This window comes from Perca flavescens, chromosome 7 (genome assembly GCF_004354835.1).
Source record: "Perca flavescens isolate YP-PL-M2 chromosome 7, PFLA_1.0, whole genome shotgun sequence".
NCBI lineage: Eukaryota > Metazoa > Chordata > Actinopteri > Perciformes > Percidae > Perca > Perca flavescens.
Genome location: NC_041337.1, coordinates 28,222,559 through 28,250,159, shown reverse-complemented (window position 1 = coordinate 28,250,159; position 27,601 = coordinate 28,222,559). Strand labels below are relative to the sequence as shown.

General features: G+C 39.6%; 2 protein-coding genes and 1 non-coding gene across 5 annotated transcripts in view; 1 reads left to right on the top strand and 2 right to left on the bottom strand.

Annotated features, from left to right (window-relative positions):
• Positions 1-3,219: 3,219 nt before the first annotated feature.
• rnf223 (ring finger protein 223) lies at positions 3,220-9,185 on the top strand. The gene is made up of 2 exons (XM_028583651.1): positions 3,220-3,552; positions 7,469-9,185. The coding sequence occupies exon 2, from the start codon at positions 7,569-7,571 to the stop codon at positions 8,292-8,294; it is 726 nt and encodes a 241-aa protein (XP_028439452.1). The 5' UTR covers positions 3,220-3,552; positions 7,469-7,568; the 3' UTR covers positions 8,295-9,185.
• Positions 9,186-10,329: 1,144 nt separating this feature from the next.
• ptpn11b (protein tyrosine phosphatase non-receptor type 11b) overlaps positions 10,330-27,601 on the bottom strand; it is a 52,351-nt gene continuing 35,079 nt past the window's right edge. Inside the window, exons 4-17 of one of the 3 annotated variants that reach the window (XR_003693008.1) lie at positions 25,130-25,322; positions 24,436-24,555; positions 24,139-24,252; positions 21,873-21,969; positions 21,586-21,665; positions 21,086-21,241; positions 18,841-18,972; positions 17,404-17,558; positions 16,129-16,196; positions 15,871-16,022; positions 15,463-15,563; positions 15,210-15,339; positions 14,601-14,820; positions 10,330-13,348 (exon numbers count right to left, since the gene is read on the bottom strand). Coding sequence is in view for 2 of the 3 variants with exons in the window: in XM_028583480.1 (XP_028439281.1) it covers positions 15,252-15,339; positions 15,463-15,563; positions 15,871-16,022; positions 16,129-16,196; positions 17,404-17,558; positions 18,841-18,972; positions 21,086-21,241; positions 21,586-21,665; positions 21,873-21,969; positions 24,139-24,252; positions 24,436-24,555; positions 25,130-25,322 (1,456 nt within the window). In the remaining variant the exon portion in view is untranslated. The remainder of the gene's footprint in view (positions 13,349-14,600; positions 14,821-15,209; positions 15,340-15,462; positions 15,564-15,870; positions 16,023-16,128; positions 16,197-17,403; positions 17,559-18,840; positions 18,973-21,085; positions 21,242-21,585; positions 21,666-21,872; positions 21,970-24,138; positions 24,253-24,435; positions 24,556-25,129; positions 25,323-27,601) is intronic. The other 2 variants (XM_028583480.1, XM_028583481.1) reach the window with 2 other exon arrangements.
• On the bottom strand, positions 17,204-17,295 carry trnar-ucu (transfer RNA arginine (anticodon UCU)). Its single transcript is given in 2 exon segments — positions 17,204-17,239; positions 17,259-17,295. It is a non-coding gene; the product is annotated as a tRNA-Arg (tRNA).

The following is a 27,601-nucleotide window of genomic DNA, read 5'->3' as shown; positions in this document are numbered from 1 at the left end:
AACCATAAAAGCTGCATGTTGCCAGTGAAGGTCAGTGTGCTGGAAAATGATAATCTCAAACCAAACAGATATATTGCATGAGTCGATTTCAAAAGTGGCATCTTTGTTTTGGAAATACTGTGATATCCTTTCGGAAACCTAAGTAGTATGAGCTTTGAAACCTGCTTTAACTCATCTTATTTTCTGAGGAAGCTATGCACAACTTACGTAGATTGGTAAACTAATTTGTTAATGAAAATGAATGATACTCTTTCTCGATAAATGACTTGGCAAGAAAACACGGAGAGCGCTACAGTCATGTGCCAAAGATTATTTGAAGAGGAACGTGACTGTTTTGCAGTTATGGGCCATAAAGATAAGTACTGGTTTACCGCAAATTGTAAAGTAGACCCTCATAAACTTGTGAATCAATATTTCCTGTGTGTACCTGCTTTATTTTGAAGTCCTTTTGAACCTCAACAGTCAGAATTTAATATGATTTGATATGTTTTCTGTTGTCTAAGAAATAGGTGACTCATCTGAAATCTATTACACAGTCTAATTTGTTTATAGTACAATTTATTGGCATTGTGATTTATTGGAGTCTACATCTCACATAGAGGGACTCAAATATAAACATTATTTGTATATATTAACAATAGTTGTGCTTAAATTACAGAATATACAGTATTTGTAGCGCTAAGCTCCTATTTTAGTAAACAAATATCCCATTTACCCCAAAACTACCCTCGTCCTGCTTGCTCTACTAACATGCCTTCCAACTTTCCACATCTCACCTTTAGCACATATTGGATGTGGGCTTTTTACTAAAGGTCAGCAGCGACCTTCTTTCAGATCTGACACCTTCTTGTTGACAGTTGACTTATTGTTGCTTGTTGATATTTAAGAAAGAACAGAGAGAGGAAGTTTATAGACATGTCATTGTCCTTGCTACCGGAACTCATTCTTACATTTGAAGTTTCAAAATTCACATAAAGACTCCCTGCCAGTGGTTTTCATATCGGAAAGAAACTGACGTAATGATGCTGGTGGTTGCTGAGGTGTAAATAAGCACATGGTGTTGGAAGATGGAAAAGCACCTGACTGGATGGTTTCCTTGTCACCTTCCCAGAATTGGTTTCTGGTTTCTGGTTTCCTCTATTAAACCAGAAACCTTGGCAAAGGTAAAAGTCAGCAATATAATTAAAAGCATGTGCACTTGTTTGGATTCAAAATGTGTCCTGATCATTTCAGTTGATTGTCTTACCATAGACCGCTAGAATGATCCTGATCAGTTCTTGAAAATGCGATCAAAAAAACCATACCTGGGATAGACAATAGCCTATTGACCAAACGCTTCTACGTATAATAGTACACACAAGACCAACACCATCAAGCCAGTGTACACAAACCCTCATGCTCATTCCTACCAGCTGCCGTAACATTGTATTTTTTACCCTCAAAAAATACAAGAACACATGTTTTTGTCCTTGGACGATATCATCTAGTAACTGTCGGGCAGAGTGGCGAGACAGTCAACAATGTGTCATTTTAGAGCCTGCCTGCACACACATCTTCCCTGCTCACGTGCGTATCCCTCCTGAACCTCAGCAGCAGCTTCACCCAACCCTCCTTCCCACAAGATAACTTAGTGTAGTGTATTACTTTCCCCCATCCAGCCACTAAATCTTTGACATGTTAATTATCAAGCCAAGTTCATGCATTCCAGGAGGGGGAATAAAATAGCTTTTGATAGTATACCTTCTCTTCCCTCTCACTCACAACTCAATGACCAATAAATGACTTTGCTGACAGTATTTGTGTCTGGGTTACTAAAGAACTGAGTCAGTTAGGCAGCTGTTATGCAATGACACACTATTGCTAATGGCCCAGAGCCATTAGTCAGTAACATAAAATAAAATGAGTAGTCAAATAAAAAGTCTCTTCCTGGTGGATGTTTTTTTTTTTTTTTACATTTAGCTCCTGAATTAAATATTTAATTAATGTTTATAAAAGTCTTTTAAAGGCAGATTAGAAGGAAATGGTCTTTTCTGCTTAATAGTGATCTCATCATGTAAGACCAAACATGACATCATTTTTGTCATTACTTTGCCTGGGTAAGCGTAGCTGGGAAGGTTTTCAAAACATAGATGGTTTCAATACAAATACTATAATAATACAAAGTTGCTACTCTAGATTCACATTATGTGGATCAGCCTGGCTGGTGCTGATGTGTCAAGCTGACCAGCAACACTGTAAGGAAGTGAAACAACTACTCACAGAGAGTGGTGCTCCTGTGGGAAGACAGCCCTGTATCGCCACCTGTTACCTTATCACTCACTAAATGGAAATGAATCTTTTATATGTATTGTGCAGCCTGTGCACGCTGGCTGATGCAAAAGCTGTGTAGTTTGTGTGTCTTTTGTGTTTAAGGTCCACCGCAGTGGTAATACACCCCAACGGCTGTCTCATTTCAGCTTGCATTTTGTCATTCTGGGGGGAAAACAGATGCAGCCTGTAGAGTTTTTGACATGAGATATTGATGACAAGAAAATAAATGTAGCTGTCAGTTGAAGGATTTATTACCCTGTATATTGGGCTGGAGGTGAGGGGTATTTGCATTATTTGTGTGTGTGTGTGTGTGTGTGTGTGTGTGTGTGTGTGTGTGTGTGTGTGTGTGTGTGTGTGTGTGTGTGTGTGTGTGTGTGTGTGTGTGTCTGTGTCACAAAGTAGACATTTTAGGTCCTTTAAAATTCCCAGGCTTGATACACACACAGAGACATTGGTTTTAGTTTTAAAATGATATGGTTTTTGTTTTACTAGCAGCAAATGTACATTCTTGTTTTAGACAGTTAAACAGCTTTAAAACAGAGGGACTGCAGTCTTTAAAGATCATTTTAAAACTAAAATCAACATCTCTGTGTGTGTATCAAGCTTGGGAATTTTAAAAGGACCTACTTTGTGACATGTGTGTGTGTGTGTGTGCGTGTGTGTGTGTGTGTGTGTGTATGTGCGTGTTTTGTGAGGGTAGGGGCAGGAAAAAAGGAAAAAAAGAAAGATATCAACATAGAAAGAGACAGGGGGTGGTGAGTGGGTAACAATGTGTATTACTCTGCTTGAAGCTTCTTCCTTCCCCCTCCTCCCCCTCCTCCCCCACCTCCTTCCCCACCTCCAGACACCACCTCAAGGCCGAGGCACTGTCTCAACACTATTTGCATAAGGTGCTAAAAGGGGAGCTGACAGAGCAGGGCAGGTGATACTGGAAAGCGGACAAAGGAAGGAGGACCAAGAGCTGATACAGGAAGCTATCACAAACACAGCCTCTGAGCACACACCCACTTACACACACACACACACACACACACACCTGTGACTCCAGCAGAGTATTCATTCAGACCGGTACAGAGAAGGATCTTGGCCTGAGCAGAGGCACAATTAAAACCCCAAACTCCCTGCCAGCATTCCAGAAGTCAGTTGACTTTGACTTCAGAAAAATGCATTTTGGAGTGGAAAGGGAGTAAGCTGAGCCCAGAGAGATAGAGAGGATCATCTGACATCTTCTTCAGTTAACAGGTAAACTGAACCTTTGCTCTAAAGGTTGGCTTTGTGCTTTTTGTAACAGTTTGTGGCTTTGTGTTGTTGTAGTACACTACTTTAAAAACTTTTTCACTGCAACTAACATTTTCATTTAAGCTGTTTCTTTTAAAGTGAAGACCATACATTACTCTTTTTAAGAACTGTGAGTGAAGAGATTTTCCTAAAACCTAATACCAATGAAACTTAACTCCACACTGTTGGATTCATCTGTAATAAATGAGGTATTTACTTTACCTTAAGTCCTTAACTGTATTTAGTTGCAAATAAATGACAATGCAGGTGGATAACATCCATCATGAGGTGGAAAACAAACTCCAATCGTGAAATTGTTGGGTCTTTGTATATTATAGATTGTGGTCTAGACCTACTCTATCTGTAAAGTGTCCTGAGATAACTATTATCCATGATAATGGATTATGATTGAATGATTATGATTATGATTTGATACTATAAATACAATTGAATTGAAATTGAATCTGTATATTCAGTTAGGATTCCCAAGTGTCTGTGTGCCGTTTGCATTGTCTGTTTACATGTGCTTATCTGCACATGCTCAGGTCTGTTTTGCCTCAGTTAGCCTCACGTTCAGTTAAACTGTCCGCAGCAGTCTCCCCCTACCCCCCATTCCAAACAGCAGAGAGATCAAGTTTCATTTACCTTTCAAACTGAGAACAGGTAGGGCAGCTTTGTGGATGACAGTTGAGCTAAAGATACACACAGCTCTGCCTGACATAATGGGGGCTGAAAAAAGAAAACTACATTATTTTACATGAAGCTTGAAAAGCACGCATCAGTTTGAATTAGGTCTCGTGACCAGCAAGCATTGATTTGAATACAAATAGGTCAGTAGGACAGGTGAGAAAAACGTGCCACTGATGGCGACAAGGGACCATAAATTAAAGCACAAAGCACAATAAAGGGACCTCTACCACGTTTGAAGTTGGTATTTTGGATTCAGCAAAGGACTTACGTGAAAGAGTTCATATTTGACTCTGTTGTACAGAACACTGTACAACCCTTCAGTTTGGCTCTAAAAGACCTATGGATTACATTTCCTCTACCTGCACTTTGGACAGTTAAAAAAAAAAAGATGACAACAAGGCTTCAGTGTGCTTTTTACATCTCACTTTAAAACAGCAGTACACAGGAAATTAGCCTTTCTCCACCTTAAAGCGAGAAAACATACATATGATAATGATACATGCTAAAACATACGGTAACATCACAATGAATCAAGCTAAAGTTTGCTAACATTAGCCACCATAAGCTACTGGTCATACCAGACCAAAAAAAAACCTGTGTGTGAGTGTATTCATTTGAGCAGGGGTGCATTTAATTGCTCATGAATTTAACTTTTTATTGTTAAAGAAAGAACTAGTTATTTCTTCTTTCGAAACATAGGGTTAGGGTTAAAGTCAAAGTCTTACAAGAGTCTTTAAAAAACTACATCTGTTTACCGGACACATATCTCTTAACTACAACTAGAAGTCTCACATCTAGACTATCCATTCCTTCTATATTCTGAAAACTAAGGGACATTTGAGGATACATTAAGAGTACAACAAAGCACAGCTGGAGGCCACTGCTAAAAACGCTTTCACCTTATTGGCTTTTTGACTTTTTTATGTGAGACTGTGTTGTTTAATGCTCAGTTGGTTGCTATGTGCTTAGTGCTCATTCTACAGGTAACGCTGCCTGGGGCTTTGAGAAACTGTCTCTCCTTTTCACCTTGAGCTTGATCTCTATGACCCGTGAATAATGTGAAACATATAACTACTGATTAACATGATACCTTTTATGGGTTGGAATGAACTCAGTCAATACTATAATAATGGCCTATACTCAAAAATATAACGACATAGCTAAAGAGAGCCAAAGGCAACGTTAGCTATGCCCAACTGTGGTTCATTCTTGTCTGTTTGAATATTTTATTTGAACAAAATAACCATCCAGTGCTCAACTAAAGTGAAAAAAGTAGTTCATTTAAATTGCAGTTGTTAGAGAAGGCAATTGACACAAATTGTCACAGCATGCTTCATTTCATGGTTACTATTCCAGATATTTTGGGGATTTTGCTTCCGTTTGTCGAGTCATTTCTTGAAACAGCCTCATTTGACAATGAGAAGCAGCTGTGTTAATAATTAAAAAACTCTGAGGACTTCCTTGAGTTTTTCAGTTAGTTGCACTCTACTGGATGCAGGTATTTTTATCTCAGTGGTTGGTGAGGTGGGGCTCATAAAAAATATTCCATGGTTGGGAGTAAAATCTTTATCTGGAAACACTTACAGGAGGCTCCAGCAAATAACCACACCCAATAACAGAATTTCAGTTTGAGCAATAGGGAAACTTAGTTGATCCATGATAAGGGTAGGCTTTAAACGGATAAGACAGGTGTAATTATACAGAAAAATCTGTCGTCATCCTACTAAAGCATGTTTGAATTCAGTAGAGACAAAGAGAGAGAGTTGGCGAAGTAGGAATTTCAAGGGTAGATGGAGCGATTAGACGGAGAACAAGCAATGACTTTGTGTACTGTAGATGGGGGTACTGGGGCAGGACCAGCCCAGAGGGCACAGAGAGGAGAACACCTGTGCTCTGACTATCCATCATCCTGAACACACAAACTTTCCCTCAAATTGTGTTCATTGTCACATAAACTTTAACAGGAGCCACATTTCTGCACTTAAACCAACACGTGTAGTTTAATATTAGATGAGAGTTTGGGGTCTTTTGATGTAATATTTTGGGGGTCATCCCTATGTTCCCTCAGCCCACATACCCACCCCCTGTCGTATTTTATGTTTTGGATATGTGACCTTGTATTCATTGATGGAGTAATACTGATCATCTTGGGTTAGGGTTAGGGCCGCAGCGCTGTGGAGGTAGACTAGGGCTAAGGAAACATAGACACGCTCCTGAGCAACGTCTATAGCTTAAAATAGTGAGCAAGACAGCCGGTGGGCTATACTCTTTTAGTGTAAATTTAAAAACGTTTGCTTGCTTAATCGTTGGTTAGATAACATTGATTTTGAGTTTTCAGCACTTAACATTTGGATAGAAGTATTCAAAAAGTTAAAGCTGCTCTCTTTGGGGCTTATCTGCCCCAAGCAATACATTGTAGAGAATGTATCCTTCCTCATCGTGTTCCCTGAGACTGTGAGGACCATAAAGTTTGCTTTCTGACTCATGTCAGGTTATGAGCAAGTAAAAAGTACCCAGTGTCCTCATGTTTACAACGGCCTGCTCATTTTTCTACGCTCAGCTGACCCATTTGTACCAACAGGGGCTCTTATACTTGGTCAGTAGAAGTTTATAATTTTTTTATAATTTATGGTGGAATAAAGGGTCTCGAATATGACTTGTCTAGGCTTTTCTTGTTCAGGGTCTGCGTCCTGATTAAAATGTAATCATGAGTCGAAAATCTTTTCTTGTGTTCTATAAATAACTTGAGTGACATATAAACAATAACGCTGGGCATATGCAGGACATCAGTGTTGCCAACACTAAATACGGGCTGGACATTGTCCTTTCCATTCCTGTCTTGGCATGTCACTGTTTATGGTTGTTGCTGTTGCTTTAGTAAATCCACAATATCACTGAACTCATTTTGCATCACACCCGTGACTGAATTACTCATTGACAAACCAAAATCCTGTCAGCTTTGCAAAATTATGTGATCTACAGTACGTGAGGGTAAAAATAGTGCAAAGTTCAACATTTAACTGGGCTGCACAAAATGTGCACTGATTGACTGAAATCCTGTGTTGGGATTATGGTTATTGACTGAAAAAATGGTTTGTACTTGCACGATTTTCACGATAGGCCTGCATGCAGTAAGATACCATCTATAATATGAAAACTAATTTGTACTTGTCATCTGTTCTCTTTTAAGATAATTCAGAAGTTAAGGACAGACCAAGAAGAGGAAAGGAAAGGGCAGACAAGTCCAAAGGAGATTCGACAAAGGAGAGGGTAGGCTTATATTTCCAAAGATGGAACAGTCTCCGCAGTTTTGGCACATGCAGGTTGCCCCCCAGGACACTGCTGGAGAGCTAAAAAAGAAGGTGTCAGTCGTGGGCCAGCCTGAGTGCTCCATCTGCTACAACACCTACGACAATGTCTTCAAAACCCCCAAGCTGCTGGAGTGCACCCACACCTTCTGCCTGGAGTGCCTCTCCCGCCTCATGGCAGTCTCGGTGGCTGACCATGACAGTGAGGGCGCCAGCACTCGCCTCTCTTGCCCCTTCTGCCGTCACCCCACCACGCTGCCTGAGGAGGGACCCCCGGCCCTGACAACCAGCCGGGAGGTCCTCTGCAAGCTGCCCAGCCACCAGCAGCAGGAGCAGCCAGTGTGGCTGGAGGGGGAGAAGCTGTGCTACAAAAGCCTCAAGCACGACACCGGTGCAGGGGCCCGTGATAGTCCCACGGCCTTCTGCGTCTGCATTGACATTGGGGCCAGCAAGACAATGGATGCTCCGATCCAGACGCAGCCCAGGACTTTTAGCCTGATGGGCCGGCTGGCAGACTGGAAGAGGATGGTGCTTTTTATCGTGCTCATGCTGCTGCTTGTTGTAGTTGTGTTGTGGCCATTGCAGTGTATATTCAGCACTGGGAACATTCGCTGTGAAAGTGTGAAACAACCCATCAACCCCACTGCCACAACGACAGCTACCACTACTTTCAGCCGGTTCCCAGGCAACCAGGCCGGCCAGAGATAACTTATAGACTGGACTTCACTGTTACTGTACATAATCTTGTATATGGCACATTTGACATTAACATTTTTGTGCATAGTTGCACTTTTGCTTAGTGTACAATGTTATTGCCACCCACAACTGTCCACACCTCAGGCTCGTTAGATGTCTGGCTTTTGTGCCCCCAAGTGTTGGGTTCAAGCTCGACACTGTGGCATACTTTATCACAGAGATAAAACCATTTTTACTGGAATTGTGTGTTATTTTGTGATATGTCATCAGACTCAGTTAAATTAGGTTTTGTTTTTAAATTAGAATCACTTTTTTTTTTTTTTTTTTTTTTTACTTCACAAAGCTATCCTTCTCAACCGTAGTCAGCCGTTAACTGCCCAGGAGTGGTGGGACATGAACTCTGGCAGGCACCTTCCTCAAATCATGTTCAGTGTCACAAAACATTCACAGAATCCACATGTCTGCCCTTTAAATCAACACCTGTAGTTTGAAATTAGATTAGAGTTTTTGGTCTAATTGGTTTGATGGAATTTGTCATATTCTAACAATTGGATTTGGATTTGTCAACATTTAGCGTTGATGTAAAATCTTGTGTATCTAAGCCAAACTGTGACATTTAAAATGCTTATGTTAACTAAAAGAATACAACAAATAGTCAATTATGTACTTTTGTACTACGAACTCAAACTTAAAATATATTGTACATTTGATTTGTATGTTTTGATATGTCTTTGTTTACAGAACTACAATAAAAAAGTGAGGAAAGATAATGTTCCAGAGAAATAACTAAACATTTGTGCATGACAGCCTCATTATTTAGATTGATATCATTTGATTGTAATTTGTTTTGTTCATGTATTTTCTCTTAAAAACTAAACTTACTGCAGCAGTGGTTTAATCTGTGTGAACAGCAGGTGTGAGTAATTCCCATCAAACAACACACAGCTTCCGACGTGCTTAAATGCAAATAAAAAAGGCTTAGTTTTGGGGTGAAGTTGCAAAATAGTCGAGCCCTTTACTGACCGCTTGTTGTCATTTCCTCCCTATCTGAACCTTAAGCCCATGACTATAAAAGCAAAGCCCTCCTTCACCTTGAAAGGAAGTTGCCTTTATTCATTCCTGGATGAGGTGCGTCAGATAAAGGAGCAGTTAGGCTGTGGGGTTTTCCAAGTATCTCACTTGTGACACATGGTTAAATTCTAACAGCCATTTAGGAGCAGCCATAATAAAAGTGCTACTTCCTGAAGCACCATGTGAACGGCCGGCCAGTAAACATGATTAATCAGATATGGGTTGTGGAAAGTAATCCCTACATGAATAAAGATAAAAAAAGAATATATAGTCCACATAAAAGAATGAATAAAAGTTTCTTGTAAATGGGCCTCATTTTGCTCTATGGCATTTAAACCACACATTTACACACATGTGGCTATCAGCTACTTAAAACTGTTTTATTCAACACTTAATGTGGCTCCTGTGTTAAAATGCTGAAAATAAACCAAAAACAGCACCCACTTCAAAGTCATTCTTGCGTTTCCCCCCTCTTTTAATTTTATCGTGAGTTATACATGCACTGGTTATAACGCACAATTTCTACAGGCCACTTCAACCATGAAATAATCTGTCATTACCGATTAAATTGGTGTTTATCTGGAATGCGTTTCCTGCCTTGCTTTTTCAATATTGATATTAGTTAACTTGTATTCACTGAGCAATATTCTCGGTGAACATGCAGTTCATGCAATAGAGCACTTCTCCAACTGAAGAGACAACTAGAGAGGATAAGATGGAGAGCCACAGCAGGGTTTAACACAAACAGCTTCATAACACACTGTCCTTTGTTCTCTGCTCCACCACAGGGCCGCACCTGAAGGCAAGATACAGGAAGCATGCTTCATACACTGATAACTCTTTCACTTTGGAGCGCAGGAACCTTTCCCAAAAATGTATTCTTCCTCGCCGTCCCCCAGTAGAAACAAAACTGCTCCAGATTAAAAAGCAAACACAACAGAAACAAGCAAAATCCACGTTACTTAATATAGTGCCATCGCAGATTTTTATTAAACTCTATGATAATAAACCATTTTTGTGCCATTTCTGGCTGTTCATTGCATCAGCAGTTGTAGCCTATACAGCAAGAAGGCGTCTGGGCAGAGCCAGTGCAAGAAGAGGAAAAAGAGGAAGAGCCTCCACTAAACAACATGGGAGCACTCAGAATATTACTACTCACTGCAGGCATACTGCGACCAAAAATTGACATCAAAATCAAGTTCAAGTAAATGTAAGAGGACAAGCAAAAAGAAAATACCGCATTACTACTGCATACCCCCATGTATACTGGTTCAACTCAAAATGTACTTATCAATGGTAAAATTACACCAATAATAATAATAATAATAATAATAATAATAGTAATAATTCAGACACAATATAAAATGCAAGAGTGGACAAAACAATCAATTTCAAATGCAATTTGAAATGAAACGACAAGAAAAAAAGAAACAACACTGACAAGTCTAGTGCACTACCAAAAATACTTCCACAGCCAATGGACATTCACACACAACCAAAGATTCAGCAGTTTCACACTTTCAAGTATTGATGTTTCACCACATCATAAAAAAAAGATTTTGACCCATAGAGGCAAAGTGAAATACAATAAAAATCTAAAATTATCCACAGCGCGAGATAGTTCAGAAACAAAACGACCAAGGTCATTTGTCATTCATCGGACAAAGATCACAGTTCAGATGGGAAAAGGACAAAAGGAAAAACTACAAGAATCCAAACAGCTTCAATGTCCAAATTCAACTGAAGTACATCAAGTGGTGCAGCATATTTCTAGACAGACATAGGCCTTCACTGACACAGGGCATCGATGCCACACATTTCATAAAACATAGCTTTTATTCACAAAAGGAATTAACCATTAAAATACATTGGCAACCATTTATACCTGGAAAACTCTTCACGCTGACAGACAAGTGACTGAAATCACTGGACAAACAAAGCTTCAACTGAGACCTTAATAAATGAAAGAACTGCGTTGTCACACAGGATGATATGGCTGCGGCAGGTTAATGTATTACTGTATTTGTGTACTACAAATTACAGTTTATTGCAGTGCAATGACTCAGTACTGTTAGTCAAGTACATTCTGATCACACTTAGCTGTATTTTAGAATCACGTTTCTTAAGAATCACGAGTTGCAGCTTCAGAAACTGGCCAATTTATGACGAGGAAGAAAACAAGGCGAGTCCAGTCTGTGAGCGTCCTTGACCTGGTTAGTCACACATTTCCGTTGGTGGAGAAAGAAGGAATGGTCTGAGTGAGCACAAACATCACCAACAGGTGCTGTTCATTCATTTGATGCTTTAAATAAAAATAAAAAGGTAGACCGAACACACATCATCATGACATCTTCCTACTGTGAGAGTTTTTTAAGGATTTCTGGATCATTAAGTCATTACATTTTAAACAAGCTAGATTAGATTTCACAAACGCATGTGCACTTGTATTTGAGTAGGATATTTTGGTGCTGATTCAGGAGGCTAAAAATAGCAAACAATCTGCCAGACCGTGCAGAGGGTTCAGTGCTCCATGACACCACCGTCTTCGTTATCACATCGATGACGTTGGCTTACACGGCCTACTATCATCAAGCCTGGATTATGGTCATCTTCTAAATTACTTTTTGGAGACAAATCTATTCTTCAATCTCAGGCGGATGGCCATCTGGCCCACTGTAATCGCCCCCATTCTCTTGTCTCCTTGTGACGATCTCCTGCGACAGATGTTGAACTGCATCAGACCTGCCGATTAACGAGGACAGCCAGTCAAACGCCGCTGAGAGACGGCGGTCAGCCGAGCTCAACTCCAAAACACCCATTCAGGAATCCCCTCCACCTGTTTCCTGTCAAATGTGGACTTGGAACTACTATTACAATTTATCGGTAAATCAAACTTAGTGCTGGAGACGCTGCTTAGACATTTGTACTTGAACATGATTTCTCCCATCCTAATGCTCCTTTATCAATGTATATATATATTTAAAAAAAAAAATTAACATCTCATATGTTACACAGTATCAACAAAAACACCAAGAAATAATGAAAACAAGCTGATTAAATGGACAGACAAAAACACCAGCTGGAGGCCATGTTCTGATGACAGACAGGACTGATGTGTCCCATTAACCATTAATGGCCTCCAGTCCTGTTAAAGTACAGAACAGCTGATTTGCAGGAGTTACATACTGTACAACTCTTTAACAATAAAACGTTGAAAATCAATCACATCTTAAAAAAAAAAAAAAAAAAAAAATAAGTCCACTTTCACACCTGAAATTATTGTGTCAAATTATTTTTTAAAGGGCTTGCTTGCCTTCCCTGTACCTCAGGGTCCTGTAGCAGGTTACGTAACTGTCCTTGTTATCACTCAGCACCCACATTAATAACCAACACAGCTGGAGAGACACAATGCCGCAAAAACAGTCTAAGGTCGAGTTTAAATGAAGCCGGCAAAGACAGAGAAAGAGGGATAGCGAACAGACTGATTTCTGGCAAAGAGCGGACAAACAGCTTAGCGTTGACCTATTCTTGGGTTCCGTACAGTTCTGTTCAGTTCAGGCCGCAGCAGACTCCATAGACTCCATGTTTATTATCCGTCACACCTAGGGGAAACTGGATGTTTCTCACGTCAACTTGGATTTCCAGGATTTGGAAATTGTAACAGTAAAGAAGTAACAGCAGGTTTGGGGAGGCTAGATTACGGACACATCCTGTGACAAGGCACTCGTGCTGGTTAAGAGAGGAAGAGGCTGGAACGGTGGGTGGGGGAGGGGAAGAGGGGACAAGGGCCCTTAGCGAGAGCACTATGCTGAGGAGTCATTGTCTCTATGGTTTGACTCCAGAGAGGTCAAGCAGGACGGCAGCAGGGAGAGAGGGGTCAGCTCGCCACCTTCTGCCCAGGCAGGGTCCACTGATGTGGGGTGTAGTCAGAGCAACACACTCCCTCTTCCCTCAAGGGATTTTTAGGAGCTGATGAAGCGACACCTCCGCTGAAACTGAAGCAAACACAAAACGACAGGCAGACAAGTGGAGTTAATGGCTGGTGTCACTTTGAATCACGAACCCTCTACCTGAGGTAACTCTCGATATGGAGCTAAAAGCAGCATTTACCGAGCATACACTACACCTGCCAGGTTATCAAGAGTGTGTCCACAGGTTCGGAGTTTAGTTCAATGTTTTACAGTGCTTTCAATCAACAACCTTTATTGCCTTCATAATACTTTTGCATGTGAGGTCAAAAACAAAACAGTGATACTAGATTTTTAAGGCAAACATTTTATTTAATTTGTCATTTCTAGGCTAGATTTTGTAGTTACTTACCGTCCCATAAAATTATACTGATATGTCTGCAATAAGCTAATATTGGTGCAGACAATGTATCTGTCATATCCCTCTACAAAAGAGATCTCTGAGAGACCTAACTGCCAGAAAAATGCTTAACAAACAGCAGTAACAATTCTCACATATTGTATGACTGCAAATACAAAAAAAAACTTTTTGGGACAAAAGCAAACGTCTTTTTGTAGAGGCCCAAAGATGAGTCAAATGGGTGAATATCCATTTAACTCATAACAACCAAGGAAATAACAACTTGACCTGACTTCCAACAACACTACTCTAAAAAACACATATAGAACATACAGAATTATGTACTAACTTACACATTTAAAAAAGGCCCCAAAGAAGAAGCCTATAATTTTTGCTAAAATTTGCTTATTTTAAAACACAAAGACCTGCTTATAAAATAAAAATATGATAAATTAATTGAATGCATATTTCATATACATTCACTGGTGATCAAAACAGCAGGTACTGTATATGTCTAATGCGGATGAACCCAAACCAAGCCAGGACTCACTCTCTTTTACACTGCTGGGTTCCCTGTTTGCTTTATTAATCACTACAAGAGAGAGAAAAGAATGAGCCTGTGAGAATTAAGTCTGATTATAAATTGAACCTAAATTGAATCTTTTGTTGCTTTAAGGGGAGCTCAGCTTTTCTTTTAAGGGAGCTCAGTCGCTCCTGGCCAATCTATAATTTGAACCATAAAAAAAGAGAGCATCACTCTTACAAAATTAATTCGACTCACTGGAAGAAACTGAAATCTCTGTCTTGAATCAGGGTAAAAGATTTAACAGCACATTTGAGTTTTGATTTTAGTGGAAAATTCAGTCAAGCCTGAAGGTAAAAAGGCCTTGTGGACTTTTCCTGCAAACAAACAAAAGTTATGTTTTCATTTTTACTCACCAAAACACATTGTGTGTATGTTTGGGGTATAACAATTGTGTCCATCGCCTTATAAACATTTACAAAGACATTTTTTTTAAGTATTCAAGATGCAGGATTGTCTATATCCATGTTAACTAGCTTGCTTGTCGTCTTCTTCTTCTTCTTCTTCTTCTTCTTCTTCTTTCTTTACCTTTGCTGGCGCAATGCAGCATACTGTATCTTGGAGTGTTACTGCCACCTGTTGATCAGTGGAATAGTGTGACACCATGGGCTGTGTGTTTCGCGTGCACGTGATAAACAAAACAGGGACCCACTCATCGAAAAACCGTAGCACTACTAGAGGTCTAAAACTCCACAGGAGTTAAATCATAGCTCTAGTTTTTCCAACTAAAGCTTAATCCAAACTATAACACCAATAACCCTACCCTACCACTTTTACTGTAATGCAGACCTTTTACTGCAGTGCTAAAGTAAAAAGGGTTCTCCAGCAAGTGTGATGATGCTCTGATGGGTTTGTTCACTTTTGCAGGAAAAATATACCAAAACAAGTGCCAGAAAAGAGGCTGAATGTATTTTGTCACAGGCAGCACACAGTAAAAAGCAAACTATGTAAACGAAAGTACTTACAGGGAGGCAGACAGAGAGATGTTCAGGTCAACAGCGATGGTTTTACCTCCTGGTGTTACTGCTAAATGACGTCTGAGGGCTTTTAAAGTTTATGTTCTCGTACACACTAGATGAATCATCATTTGTCATCCTGCAATAACACACAGCAAAACAAAAAACAACTTTAACCCATTTTCTGCTTAATGTTCTGTGATCACATGTTTAATAATCATGTCAATTGCCACTTTACCATCATGGTATGTGTTATACTTACACAGAAGAAGAGCGTGAGGATGTCATGCTGGGTTTGGACCTTGAGTTGGTCATCTGGGGATATTTGATATTGGAATATTCCCTCTCCTTCAACTTATTCCTCTGCAAAGTGACAACAACACAAGAGGCAAATTCAGTTTACGGGACAATGCTCTCACAAACTCTCCTGTAGCTACGATATAAGACCTTAAAATACTTTAAATAGTCCCAGATGGCATCTACATTTAGCATTGGAGCAGCACTTTGGAAACTTGCTGACACAACACACAGTACTGGCACCCGGGCCTTGTGAACTCAAACACATCTTACATAAATATTATGCCTATATTAGGCCTTCATCACTGTGTCAGAAAGTGTTTTTTGATGTACTTTCATTTCTTTTGGAAGCCATTGGAATGTTGTGGAGTACCTGCTCCTCCTCCAGTCTCTTCTGAGCCGTGTCTATGTACTGCTGCACAGCCATGTAGATGAACTTATACTGGGCCTCTGTCTGTACCATGCCTGATCTCTGCTGCCGTACCCTCTGGATGGTCTTTGGGACGTCGATGTCACAATCTAGACCTAGAACATGCGCATGTACACACACATCCAAAAATGAGCGGAGATGCAGTACAATGATTTCAATATAAAAAGTCCAGTGTGTCAGTTTCATATTTGAGTCTCCCACCTTGGCGGTTAATAATGTCAATAAGGATGTCAACGACGATTATGGTGCCTGTCCTGCCGATGCCTGCACTGCAGGGACAACAAGGGTGAAAAGTCAAACCATGTGTAGTTACAGCACTTAAAGGAAATAAGCGTCAATGTCAAGGTGGAAAATGGATGTTCTTACTTCTAAGAGCATATCTGATTTCATCCAGACAGTTATGAAATGTGTTACATAAGCATCAAGAGTTTTCTCAACCCATACATGACAATGGAAGTGACACATGAAAGTCTAAGGTTATGAATTATAGGTTTTCACTTGCCAACAGCAATAAACTTGAATATGTTGTTGTGTCTCATAGAAAAAGCCAAAAGAGAACTCCGCTCAACTCAGTGTTATTTTCCCTACAATAACAACATAATGTATCAGCAGCCAACGGATCAGTGGAGTTCATTAGTCAGATGTGTGTTCTGTCAATCTGTCATCATGTCAGTAGTAAATGTTTGGGGGATTGCTATGGTAAAATACATCAAAGCAAAATCCTGACTACAGTCTAACTAAAACAGATTGTGCTTTTTGTAGTACTGTTTAGTTAGTGTTCATGCTGACATATATATTCAAATTTGTTTATTAGGATGAACCGCTTGAAATGTATCATCTCGTTTTCGTAAGTAAATCAGATCAATGTAAATAAAGCACATGGAGTAATAGTATATTGGCAAAAGCAGAGCTTAATATAACAGTTACTAAAAAATAAATAGCTGCAAGAGGCAACATAGAGGTTTAAGTGAAATTAAGAGCAAATTCAGAGTGTGTTTGTACTATTAATAACCATGTCTTTATAATTAGTTTTGCCGTTGCTAGTTTGGTGAAGACTCATTGACAATTAAGTAAGGACAAGTTTTTACTTTAATTATAGCACACCCAAGTGGTCAATTGAAACCATATTTTATGAAAGCCTTATTTCATCCATTTTTATTTAGTAAGCAAATTTTCAGGTGTCTGCAATAATTTTACCATCTCATGGAAAAATTTAGTCAACATGGAGAAGAAGAAGAACAAAAAGGAAAAGAGTAGGTTCTACTTAAATAAAACTCGACTCTGGTGGGACTCGAACCCACAACCTTTGAATCACTTCTCCTGTGTTTAACTAGAAGTCCAATGCGCTATCCATTGCGCCACAGAGCCACATATCTGTTTTACCTGAACTGTCTTGCTACGTCCCCTCTACCTCTACTTGAGCATGAATTAACTTTCACCCAAACTCTACACATCATATTGTAAAACCGGTTGTACCTGCAGTGGACGACAATAGGTCCGGTGTCTGGAATGGTACTCTGGGTGCGGTTGACCTCCTCTAGGAACCAGAGGACACCGCCGGGTTCATTGGGCACCCCGTGGTCCGGCCAGCTCAGGTACTGGTAGTGCCAGATGTACCTAGGAGGCTCTTTCTACAAGGAAATTACAGCAAAAAAAGATGATAAGTTGAAGTTGTCAAGAGATTTCTTGACAACAACTTGCAGTATTAATATGTCTTTCTCCTCCTTCATCTCCATACTGGCTCTGCAGTGTTCGTTAACAGGCTTACTGTAAAAATAATAGGGGACAAAATCCACAATACTCATTCCAAGCATGGTTCCCCAAAGTTCAGCCAAAGCTAATATGATGGCTTTAAAGACTTTGTTTTTCCAAAGTCAGTATAACATTTCATCTTTGTGTTGGCTCGGACTTGTTTATTGCTGTGATGTTATTATGGAGGGATACTCTCTGGTAGTCACATGCAGGCTTTGTTGCTGTAACTGTTATTGCAGTAATATTGCAACTACACCAGTACTAGTAGTCGTGAATGCTGGAATATGTTTTAATGCTAAATGAGAATTGTGGATTCTGTCCCTAATTTTTTACAGTGGACTCATGCTGAGGAACTAATGCATAGGACCAGGATAAAGTAGATGATTACAGCAACCAGGAACCCTTCCTGTGTATAGGAGAAAACATTTTCTCATTTCAGTGAAACAAAATCTTTACATTGTGTGGACCTGAATGTGCAGACATATTGGATGGACTACTCTTTCCGCTTTAGTCTCTGCTTTTACAGGACGTTGACAGGAATCTTTATTAACTGTGAGAGTGTGATATATTAACAAACAAAGTGCTGGTTGATTTTCTTTAATTTAGCGGCCATTCACATAAACACAGAACAGAAGCATGATTTGGGGCCTATACTCTTTGGAGACAATATTGCTAAATTAATCTCATACAGTTTTAGCAGACTTTACATACTGTTTTAAATTCCTCCCTTTTAAATGAATGTTAAACTGATTGACTACTGTGATCAAAGCAACAGCTTCTACTAAGCATTAAATGGACAATGGCACTGTGCACACTTGAAGAAGAAGAATAATGCCTTTATTTATCCTGCAAGGGGAAATTCACAATTGAGCAACAACCCCTTAATTTGCTCATTATTGTATTCATGTATAAAGAAGAATTGACATTTATTTTTGGCTTCAGTGAAAGAAAACTAGAAATATTAAAAGGCTATGTTCACTTCTGCTACATGCTTTTTCTCTATCTGCTTCTTGTATTTGAGATCCATGCAGTCAATCCTTCTGTAAGCACAAGCACGTGCTGTAAGATTGTGTGTGTGCGTGTGTGTGTGTGTGTCAAGAGTTAGCTAATCTGACCCCAGGTCAGTGGGTCAACTCTGATTGAGTACACAGCTTTCCCTACCCTGTCTAGACGGGTCACCTCCAGCTGCCTCAGGATGTAGTCTTGTGCTGGCCGCTCATCCACGTTCCTTACCAGCACCTTACCAAACTCCTTAGTGGCGTGGAGGTCGGGCCAGTAACAAACACATTTGTTCTAAATCAGAGGAAGAACAGAGAGAGAAGGGGGGATGGAGAAGGGAGAGGGAGGGTGGTGGGTATTAAACAATTGAAACAACCATCTTATCTCAAGCAGCTTTCCAATCAGCTTAACAGTCATACTATCCTTGTCAGCCATCTCCCTCCCCACCCCCACACCTTACTTACACACACACACACACACACACACACACACACACACACACACACACACCATCATCATCCCTACTATGCATATCCACCCATCTCTCTGAGAATCAGCTAATGCCATCAAGTACTGTCTCTCAACTAAGAATGCAGAAACAAAATGGTTGACATGCAGTTAGAGCAATGCAGCTTTGTAAAGGTCAACACCAGGACTTAATATTGTGTCATTAAATTGAAACAGTTGGGACTTTTGGTGTCCCCTGGTTTCTTAGAAAGTGCCTGAAACACATTTAGCTCATCGGGAGACATTAACACTACCCACTTCCTGTTCTTATTTGTCCTGCTATCTTCTCTTGCTCTGTAAAGCACTCTGTGACCAATCTGGTTATTAAGGCAACCTCTAGCTTAATTACACTTGACTCTGTGTAGTGTCGTGTTTTAACATTTAATGTTTTAGATGTGGATTGTTTCGCTCATGCTCTTATTACAAAACCTTAACACTAAAGACTAGAGACGACACCATTGGGCATTGTGATTCAAAAATGTAAATGGCTCTGTCATTGTTATTGGTATGTTTCCCTCCTGTCCTGACTTTTCCCAAAAAGCTATTCTGCACATGACATTTAGGAAACCAAATAGAGGGGTTTTAGATGTAGTTATTCACAAAAAACACCCCCCCTCAGCTGCCAGGATTAACGTTGGTACTCTCCTCACCTCTCCTTTGGAGCTGAATAGGCGCATTTGCATGATGGCCGTACAACGCATTGAGACAATGAATAGGACATAGAAACTCATTTGCATGCCAATATTCACTCACATGCACTTATCTATATAATCTATAATCACAAAGGTATGTAGGCCCACACTATTCATCCTTTTATGTGTAGAACAACAGAAATGAACGGAGCACTAATCACACTTTCTGTCTGACTATAAAAGCTATTTCCCGACACCAGAGTCTCGTATGTGCGCTATACGCTGCTATAGTAATATCAGGAATGTTATTTGTGACTCTTTTGAACAAAACGTTAATGTTTCTATTGTATTTCAATAACTTGGTGAGGATGTTCGCGATCAGAATGCATGCTGTATGTTGACTAAAACTAAACTGAAAGCTAAAACTAAAGCTAAATTGACACAAATATAAATGCTGAGGGGACTTATTGTCATTCTTTCGTATGACAAAATGTGATAATGTAATCATTTGCAATGTGATTATATTAACCACTTAGTTAAAAAGCCAACTGAGAACTTACAACTCAGAACAGAAGCAGATAGAACCAAATAGATGTGGGGTTTTTAATTAAAAAACGTTTTTTTTGCAGGTGTTGCTCACAATAACCTCAGAACTGAACCACTGAACTGAACGACACACAGCGCAAATGACTGGACTATTACTGCTGTGGGTGGCAGCGTGAAAACATTTTTCCTAAAAATAGATGGTAAAATAGCACATTTTACACTGCTAAGAGTACACCAGTTTTGTGTGGGTTCAAGCTTTTAGATAAGCTATTTAGCTGTGAGTAGTGTGTGGGGAGCTGTGTGAGTTCTTGTTGCTATAGAGATCAACGCAGCACTATAGAGATGCAGATAGATGACGTGTTAACGGCCTATCAGCCAAACAAAAGGTTATAGATGCTTTTGGGTGTCGGACTTGGCAGTTATAGTAAAAAGTGTCACGTGTTACGTCTACCATCACAGAACACCCTTGAGTTCATAGATCTGCATTATTATAAGCAATCAACAGCAATCAGCTCAAATGAGTGCAATCCTGACATAACAGAGAGACCATTTAGGAATAAATGCTAGAAAAAGCAAACGAAAAAGAGAGGGAGAGAAAAAGAAGCTACTTGCTTTGGAAATGTATAGAAACATTTCTACTTAGTTTAGTTAAACAATGCCACAGGCCCTCAGCTGAACTATACTACTGTATATTAGCATTATGTTTACTGCTAATTGCTCACCCGTCCTCGCTCCATCTCCTTCGTGGTCATGACGATGACGTGTGTATTCTCCTGATACACCATCTTCCAGAAGTCAACGACCGTATTTTGTAGGCACCCTTGGGTGGCGATGAAGACTTTGCCCTCATCCTCGTGGCGCCGCTCTTCATGCTTACTCTGGACAATTATATACTGAATTCAATATTTTGACACAGAGAAAAATAGATTCATATTCACACAGAAAATGTAATAACTGACACTCTACCTGAAGATGATAAAGATAAACAGAAATATACTAAAAAGTATTATATTCTCAATTAAAATAAAGAGAAGGTTTTAATGGTTGCTTATATAATAGGTTCGTTTTACTGTATGATATGTATATAACTTTGGTCCATCTTTGATTCTTTTACATGAAGCTGAACTATCTTGAGTGTTTGATGAATGCTGTGTATTGCTGCCATCTTTTGATAATGTACATTTGTTGATAAATGGCCTTGCATACAGCTGAGCAGACTCACTCTGATGTAGTTGGCATTGATGTAGTCTGAACCAGGAACATCTGGATCTATTTCCCTGAGTTCAACCCGAGTTGTGTCGACTGAAAACAAAAAGTCAAACTGCCGTTATTGCACAACAAAATGTCAGTTTTCTGAGATCACACTTGGTGTTTTTTTTCAAAAACTAATGTCAATTGATAGGCTGTGAGCTATCAAAGCAAAGTTTTCACACTCTGCTGAGGCCTCTACGTCATTCTTTCCACAGGAAGTTGGAGAGACAGGAAATGGCAGGTTGCTGCATTACTCACAGGGGAGGATATTCTTGTATCTGTTTTTGCTCTTGTTTTCTGGCTTCTGGCCTTCTTTCCGGGGATACAGCAGTTTGCACTCCTGCTGCTGTAGTACCTGGTAGTGGAAACAAAAGAAAACAACATTTTTATAAGACAGAGTTCAAAAAAGTTCCAAACAATAGAATATTTACTATAATGCAACTATTCATTCAGAGGTGATTCATTCATATCACCCATACTCAGATTAAAACCTTTAGATACTAATTAAAAGCTCCCTGTGGAGTTTTAGACCTCCAGTAGCACTATGGAGTACACAATCCTGCCAATGGTTGATCAACAAGTGGCTGAAATGCCCCAACAAAGAAAGGGAAGAAGAGGATACACACAAAATTGCTTTTCTTTGGAGTAACACTGAATTTTAACATAACTTTTGCTTGTTTACAAGACAAATTTTTTTTAAAGCCTTATTTAATGCTCTGTGTTTGAACAGTACAATGGGGCCTTTAACACAGTAGGGGTCACGCTGGAGTGCAAGAGCAGAACTACTGCATTTGTCAGTGTCCAGGTTGTGGGCTTAAGAGGAAGCCTTTGAGCATGGAGTCTCAAAAGCTATTCTTTCATACTTTTTCCATAAATACATTTTGGATACATTTGTGCACTGAAGGGTAGAATATGTCCTAGTACACCATTTATCTACAGTTCTTTAGCTGGAAAATCATAAACAGTTGTATTCCATAAATACAAAAGCCAGATAGACCATTTAATGGCTCATCTCTGAGACAGCGTAATAGTGTGTATGTTATGTGTATTGTGTCACACACACACACACACACACACGCACACGCACATTTCAACACATTAGATGCTATAAGAAATTTAAATATAATCTCAATAAAGATTGACCTGGTATTGAGCCTATACATACCAAATTAAAATTGATAGCCTAATATGCCCTGACAAAACGGAAATGATTCACATTAATGACCTGCCAGTGGCATGAAAATGACAAATACAGGAAGATAAGAGCATGCCACAAGATCAACTTCGACATCATTACTCAAAAGGTCAAGACAGCATAAATACATTTGTATTACCCTTAATAGACAAGAATACAAATACCTCACTGGAGAAAAACATTGATGTAAGCCTACATAAATAGATATGGAACAGATGAATAAAAAACGTCATGGAACAAATGGCAGTATAAGATTACATTTGTATCACGATTATAAATATAGGGAAGTTGTCATTGATCAAGCTGTATTTCCCTTAAAATATAACAGCTTTTGACCAGATGTATGTAATTGTGTTAAACTTCCCTTGTATTTGATATTGCTGAATCCTTTACCAATGTAACCATTGACTGAATGACTCTTGACCTGAATGCATAATCTCCCACCTGGATGTCATCAGAAGATTCTCACCTCTGGCTGATTAGCCCTTTGTCTCGAGAACAAAGGTGTGCAATACACTAACTGAAACAACCCTGACCAGAGGGGGAGAACTAAGCCAAGGTATAAAGAGAAATAACCGCTTCCCATCGGTGTGCATGTAAGTAAGTAAATAAGTAAGTAAACTAACCTTTGTCTTGTGTACCATGCTCTGAGCATAAAAAGTGTGACAATACTTTAAGAGATTTTTGTCTCGCTGCCACGACACAAATGACTTATGAAAAATAAAGAAAGAAAGCCATCAAAGTTAGAATTGAAAACTAAAACATAAATATTGTGTTGAAAGGGGTGTGTTGTACAAGAGCTATTAACAACTTGAAAACGTCTTCCTTTCACACTTTCCATTGGCAAAAATGTGGCATCCCAGGACAGATGGTACTCGAAAGAGTAATTTGCATGACTCAGTTTCTCCAGTCATTTCTCATACATATGATTTGAGTCATCCAGCTCTTAACCAGTGTCTCATTTACAGTATTAAAACTGTTAAATCATCTTATTCTATTCTGCTTATGATTAAAGCTAAATGATTTGATTTTATTTAAACCCAAGACTGTTTTTATGGCTGACCTGTTCCATCAAATGGACATATTCTATATGTCTGCATCATTCCTCACGGAATTTAGTCTAAAATATTTTTGTTATCTTCGGGAATTTTGGGATCTGCACTAGAATTTGAAGTAAAGTTCTGTGGTTTGAACAGCGGCCCACCATCGAGACAGTAGGGTTTAAGAGTTAAAGTGACTGGAATTTCAAAATGATCAACAATATTAAATTCAAAAAAAATCATGATTCAAAGGAAACATTCTGGTGCTGACAGCTTTGAGCCTACATACCTCAAATTCTTCCCAGAATCCCTGTTTGGGTTTCTCAGAGTTGTCTGCTACTTTGTTGAGCTCTCGTACCCGGTTCTCGATGTTGGCTGCATTTATTCTCGTGGCATTAAAGGGCTGTCGTTGGCACGTTGGGACACAGAAATGTAATTAGTCAACAGAGCAAAAAGTGTGAAAATAAAATGTTTAATGCGGTTTGAGTTAACAACCATATTGCAACACCATCCATGCCGTCAAGGTACTGTATGCAAAAGATTCACCAGACTGGATGCTTTTGTTTGTTTTATTTCTCTTCCATACCTGTTTGAGGTGCACTACGATGCCACTTTTCTCCACCATGGGGTTCTTCTTGTAGTGATCCACCAGGTCAGCCAGGGTGTCGAACCTCTCACCGCCGCCCACGTCGTATTTACCGTCCTGCTGGAAGTAAAAATCAACAGTTCAACTACAGTAACAGATGGTCTGAAGTAGGGCTGGGTACTAAATTCAATACTTTTTAGGCACCGACCAAATTGCCTCTAAAGTATTGAGTATTGAAAAATGCCTCGTCATTCAATACCCAATTTCAATACCTAAGGAGTAAATCTCATCAGCGTCAGTGAGCCAATGAGCATGCAGCATGCTTCTACCAAGATCTAATAATGTGTTTGATTGGCTGTCTAACATTACACGTCGTAGAGAGACACAGGAAAAACTCTACGTTACGCACAGAGACAGGGCTCACGTAGTAGGAGCTGAAAAATAAATAAAAAGATTTGTGCCGTAATGTTGTAATTTAGTTTTGTTATATAAAATTGGTATCGAAAAAATTATCGTTTAGGAACCGGTGTAGAAGTCACGGTATTGGTATCGGTATTGAATATTTTTGAATGATAGGTAGCCCTAGTCTGAAGGGTGTTTTGCAAAAACAAATCATGACCTGCTCACAAATACATGACTCAAAGCACCAACAGTATGCTTAGGTAGTCCGAGTGGTGACGGAGAGTAACCTCACCTGGTAGCGTATCATAACGTGGGTGACCTTGGTCTTGCGGTCCACATTCTCGTGTTTCTCCTCATTGGTGAGAACTGAGAGTACGAAGTCCCCCGGTTTACTCTGGCTCTCCCGTACCAGGAAGCTACCAGCTTTGCCTTTGTCTGTCAGCAGTTTCTCTGCATCTCGCCCAGAGAGGTGCCCATGGTACCACCTGGACAGGAATGAGAGGACAGACTGTGAAATACCAACACATGAATCCAGAAACAATATTCAATGACATCTGACAGCTTGAATGAACAACTTGAAGGATATCATATCATTTCTGGCAATTCCTCAAAATGGAAATCAACAAATAATCAATATACATGCTAAGAACTATAAATCCTGAAAACTAAGTTTATATATTACTAGATTATTATTATTATTATTATTATTATTATTACTACAATACAATAACTGATTTATTTGGCCACTTGGGGACATCAGAAACAAGTTGTGAAAACAATGATTAGCAGACCTGTTAGCAAACAGTTGCTTATTTACACATCCAACTGTTACGGAGCATCATTAGCATTTTGTTAAAGTTATTTTTCTGGCCACGTGATACATTTAAGTCCAGTATTCACTCTCTGTTTAACTCTTAACTCCTGAGGGAAATATCTGGCTCTTTAGCTGCTAAATGTTCCACTATACTCTCCAACTAGTCGCTAACTGTGTCTTTCTGCTGTTTGGTGCTGAGCCGATAGTGTACAGCGGGTTTTTAGAGCTTTTTAACTGAAAACAGCTGCCTGCTACAGTCGAAAGTGATGCTATGAGAGCAGCGAGAGTCAAGCAAAACAGTAAAGTGGCAGCCAGACAGCTAAACTACGAGCTGAAACTCACCACAAAGCTCCGTAAAGCCAAGGGGATCTGCAGATTCAGATGATAATTCTCTGTAGGTTCATCACTACGAGTGACAGTAGTCGCCTTGTTTTCACATTGTCATTTGATAACAGTGTCATTGTAAAAATATTGATTACAGCCACTTTAATGATAAGTGATGTTTAGGACATTCGGGGTTTCAGGTGATGCAAATTTCACACTGGCTGAGTTCACCATCTGCTTCTTCAAATCCTGTGGAGATCGAGAAGCTCAGCCTCAAGCTGGATGCTGTTTCAAGGTGGACAGATTATCGAGACAAGGAACAAGAGCTAAGACGGAAAGTTGACCAACTGAGGGGGAGGAAAAGCAATATGCTTCATGCATTGTGAGCGTAGACTCCTACTCGAGAATCAAAGTGTTTCATACATTGCTACACTCAGTTGCCTCTCTCATCATGCCTTACTCAGTTGCTGATGGTAAGATGAAAAACCTGCATGTGTGCGTTTTCTTTTTCCTATGTGGTGAGCATGAACGTGTAGGAGGCTCTGACAAGAGATGTATGTAGAATGTAAAAACCACATAAACCATAACCATAGATCACAAATTGTTTTTAGACCTAAATAGAAACTTAGATATATACATCGCAAAGTGCAGATGGGTTGAAAAGAAAACTGTAACAAAAGTTATGATTTGCAAATGATGATATGAATATGATTATCTAGCTTTCTGAAATGCTTCCTGTATGCATGGATTCCTGGCATTAATACACCAGCTGCATTAGTCTCCCATTTCAATGAGTGTGTGTAGGTGTGATGAAGTGTATAGCTGCGTCCAACCTTTGTATACTCTCTAGAAGGATGTTAGCGTGTGCATACTTTCTGAGCAGCACCACCCTCTTAGTTGTTTGAAGATGCATTTGGGAATATGCTACTATTTATGCATGTGGATGTGAAGTGCATCTGAGTTTCATGTGTGGGAGTGGATGTGTACAGAATAATGCATCCTCCCTAGTCCCTGCAAACGGTATGTGTAAACATATATGTGTTATTGCTAAATGATCTAATGGCCGATTCTTTCCCATTGCCCTTCCGTTACTTGCTGGTTATTTAATGTTATCGTCTATCTGCTCTCAATAGAATTGCGTTGTAGTGATCATTTAGCACTAACTTTTTATAAATGGTGTTGCTTAAAGTGATGCTTCTGAACAAACTCTAAGTACATTTAGTTTAAAAATGCACTAAATAAACATTTATGTGTAATGTGAGAATTGTCGCTAGTTGTGAGAAAAATCACACAAAATGATCACGTGACTGCAGTTGCCCTCAGCTCTACAGAGTGTTAACCTCTTTCAGTTCATTGCTTACTGTTTTGGACTCTCATCAACCTTCTTTCTAGCGGCAGAAAAAAATGCACTAAAAGCTACTTATCCACCCTTAAACAGCAGACAAAGTAATCAACTAGCATGTGAACATAGTAAAGCATTAAGCAGCTAAAGAACAGGATATTTGTCTAGAGCTGGTGGAGACCAAAACAGAGCTAAAAAGGACATATGTAATTAGCCATTTGGTAGTCTCGCATTGCCAGACCTTACTACACAGCGCTGCAGAGTAAGGTCTGGCTCCACCGCAC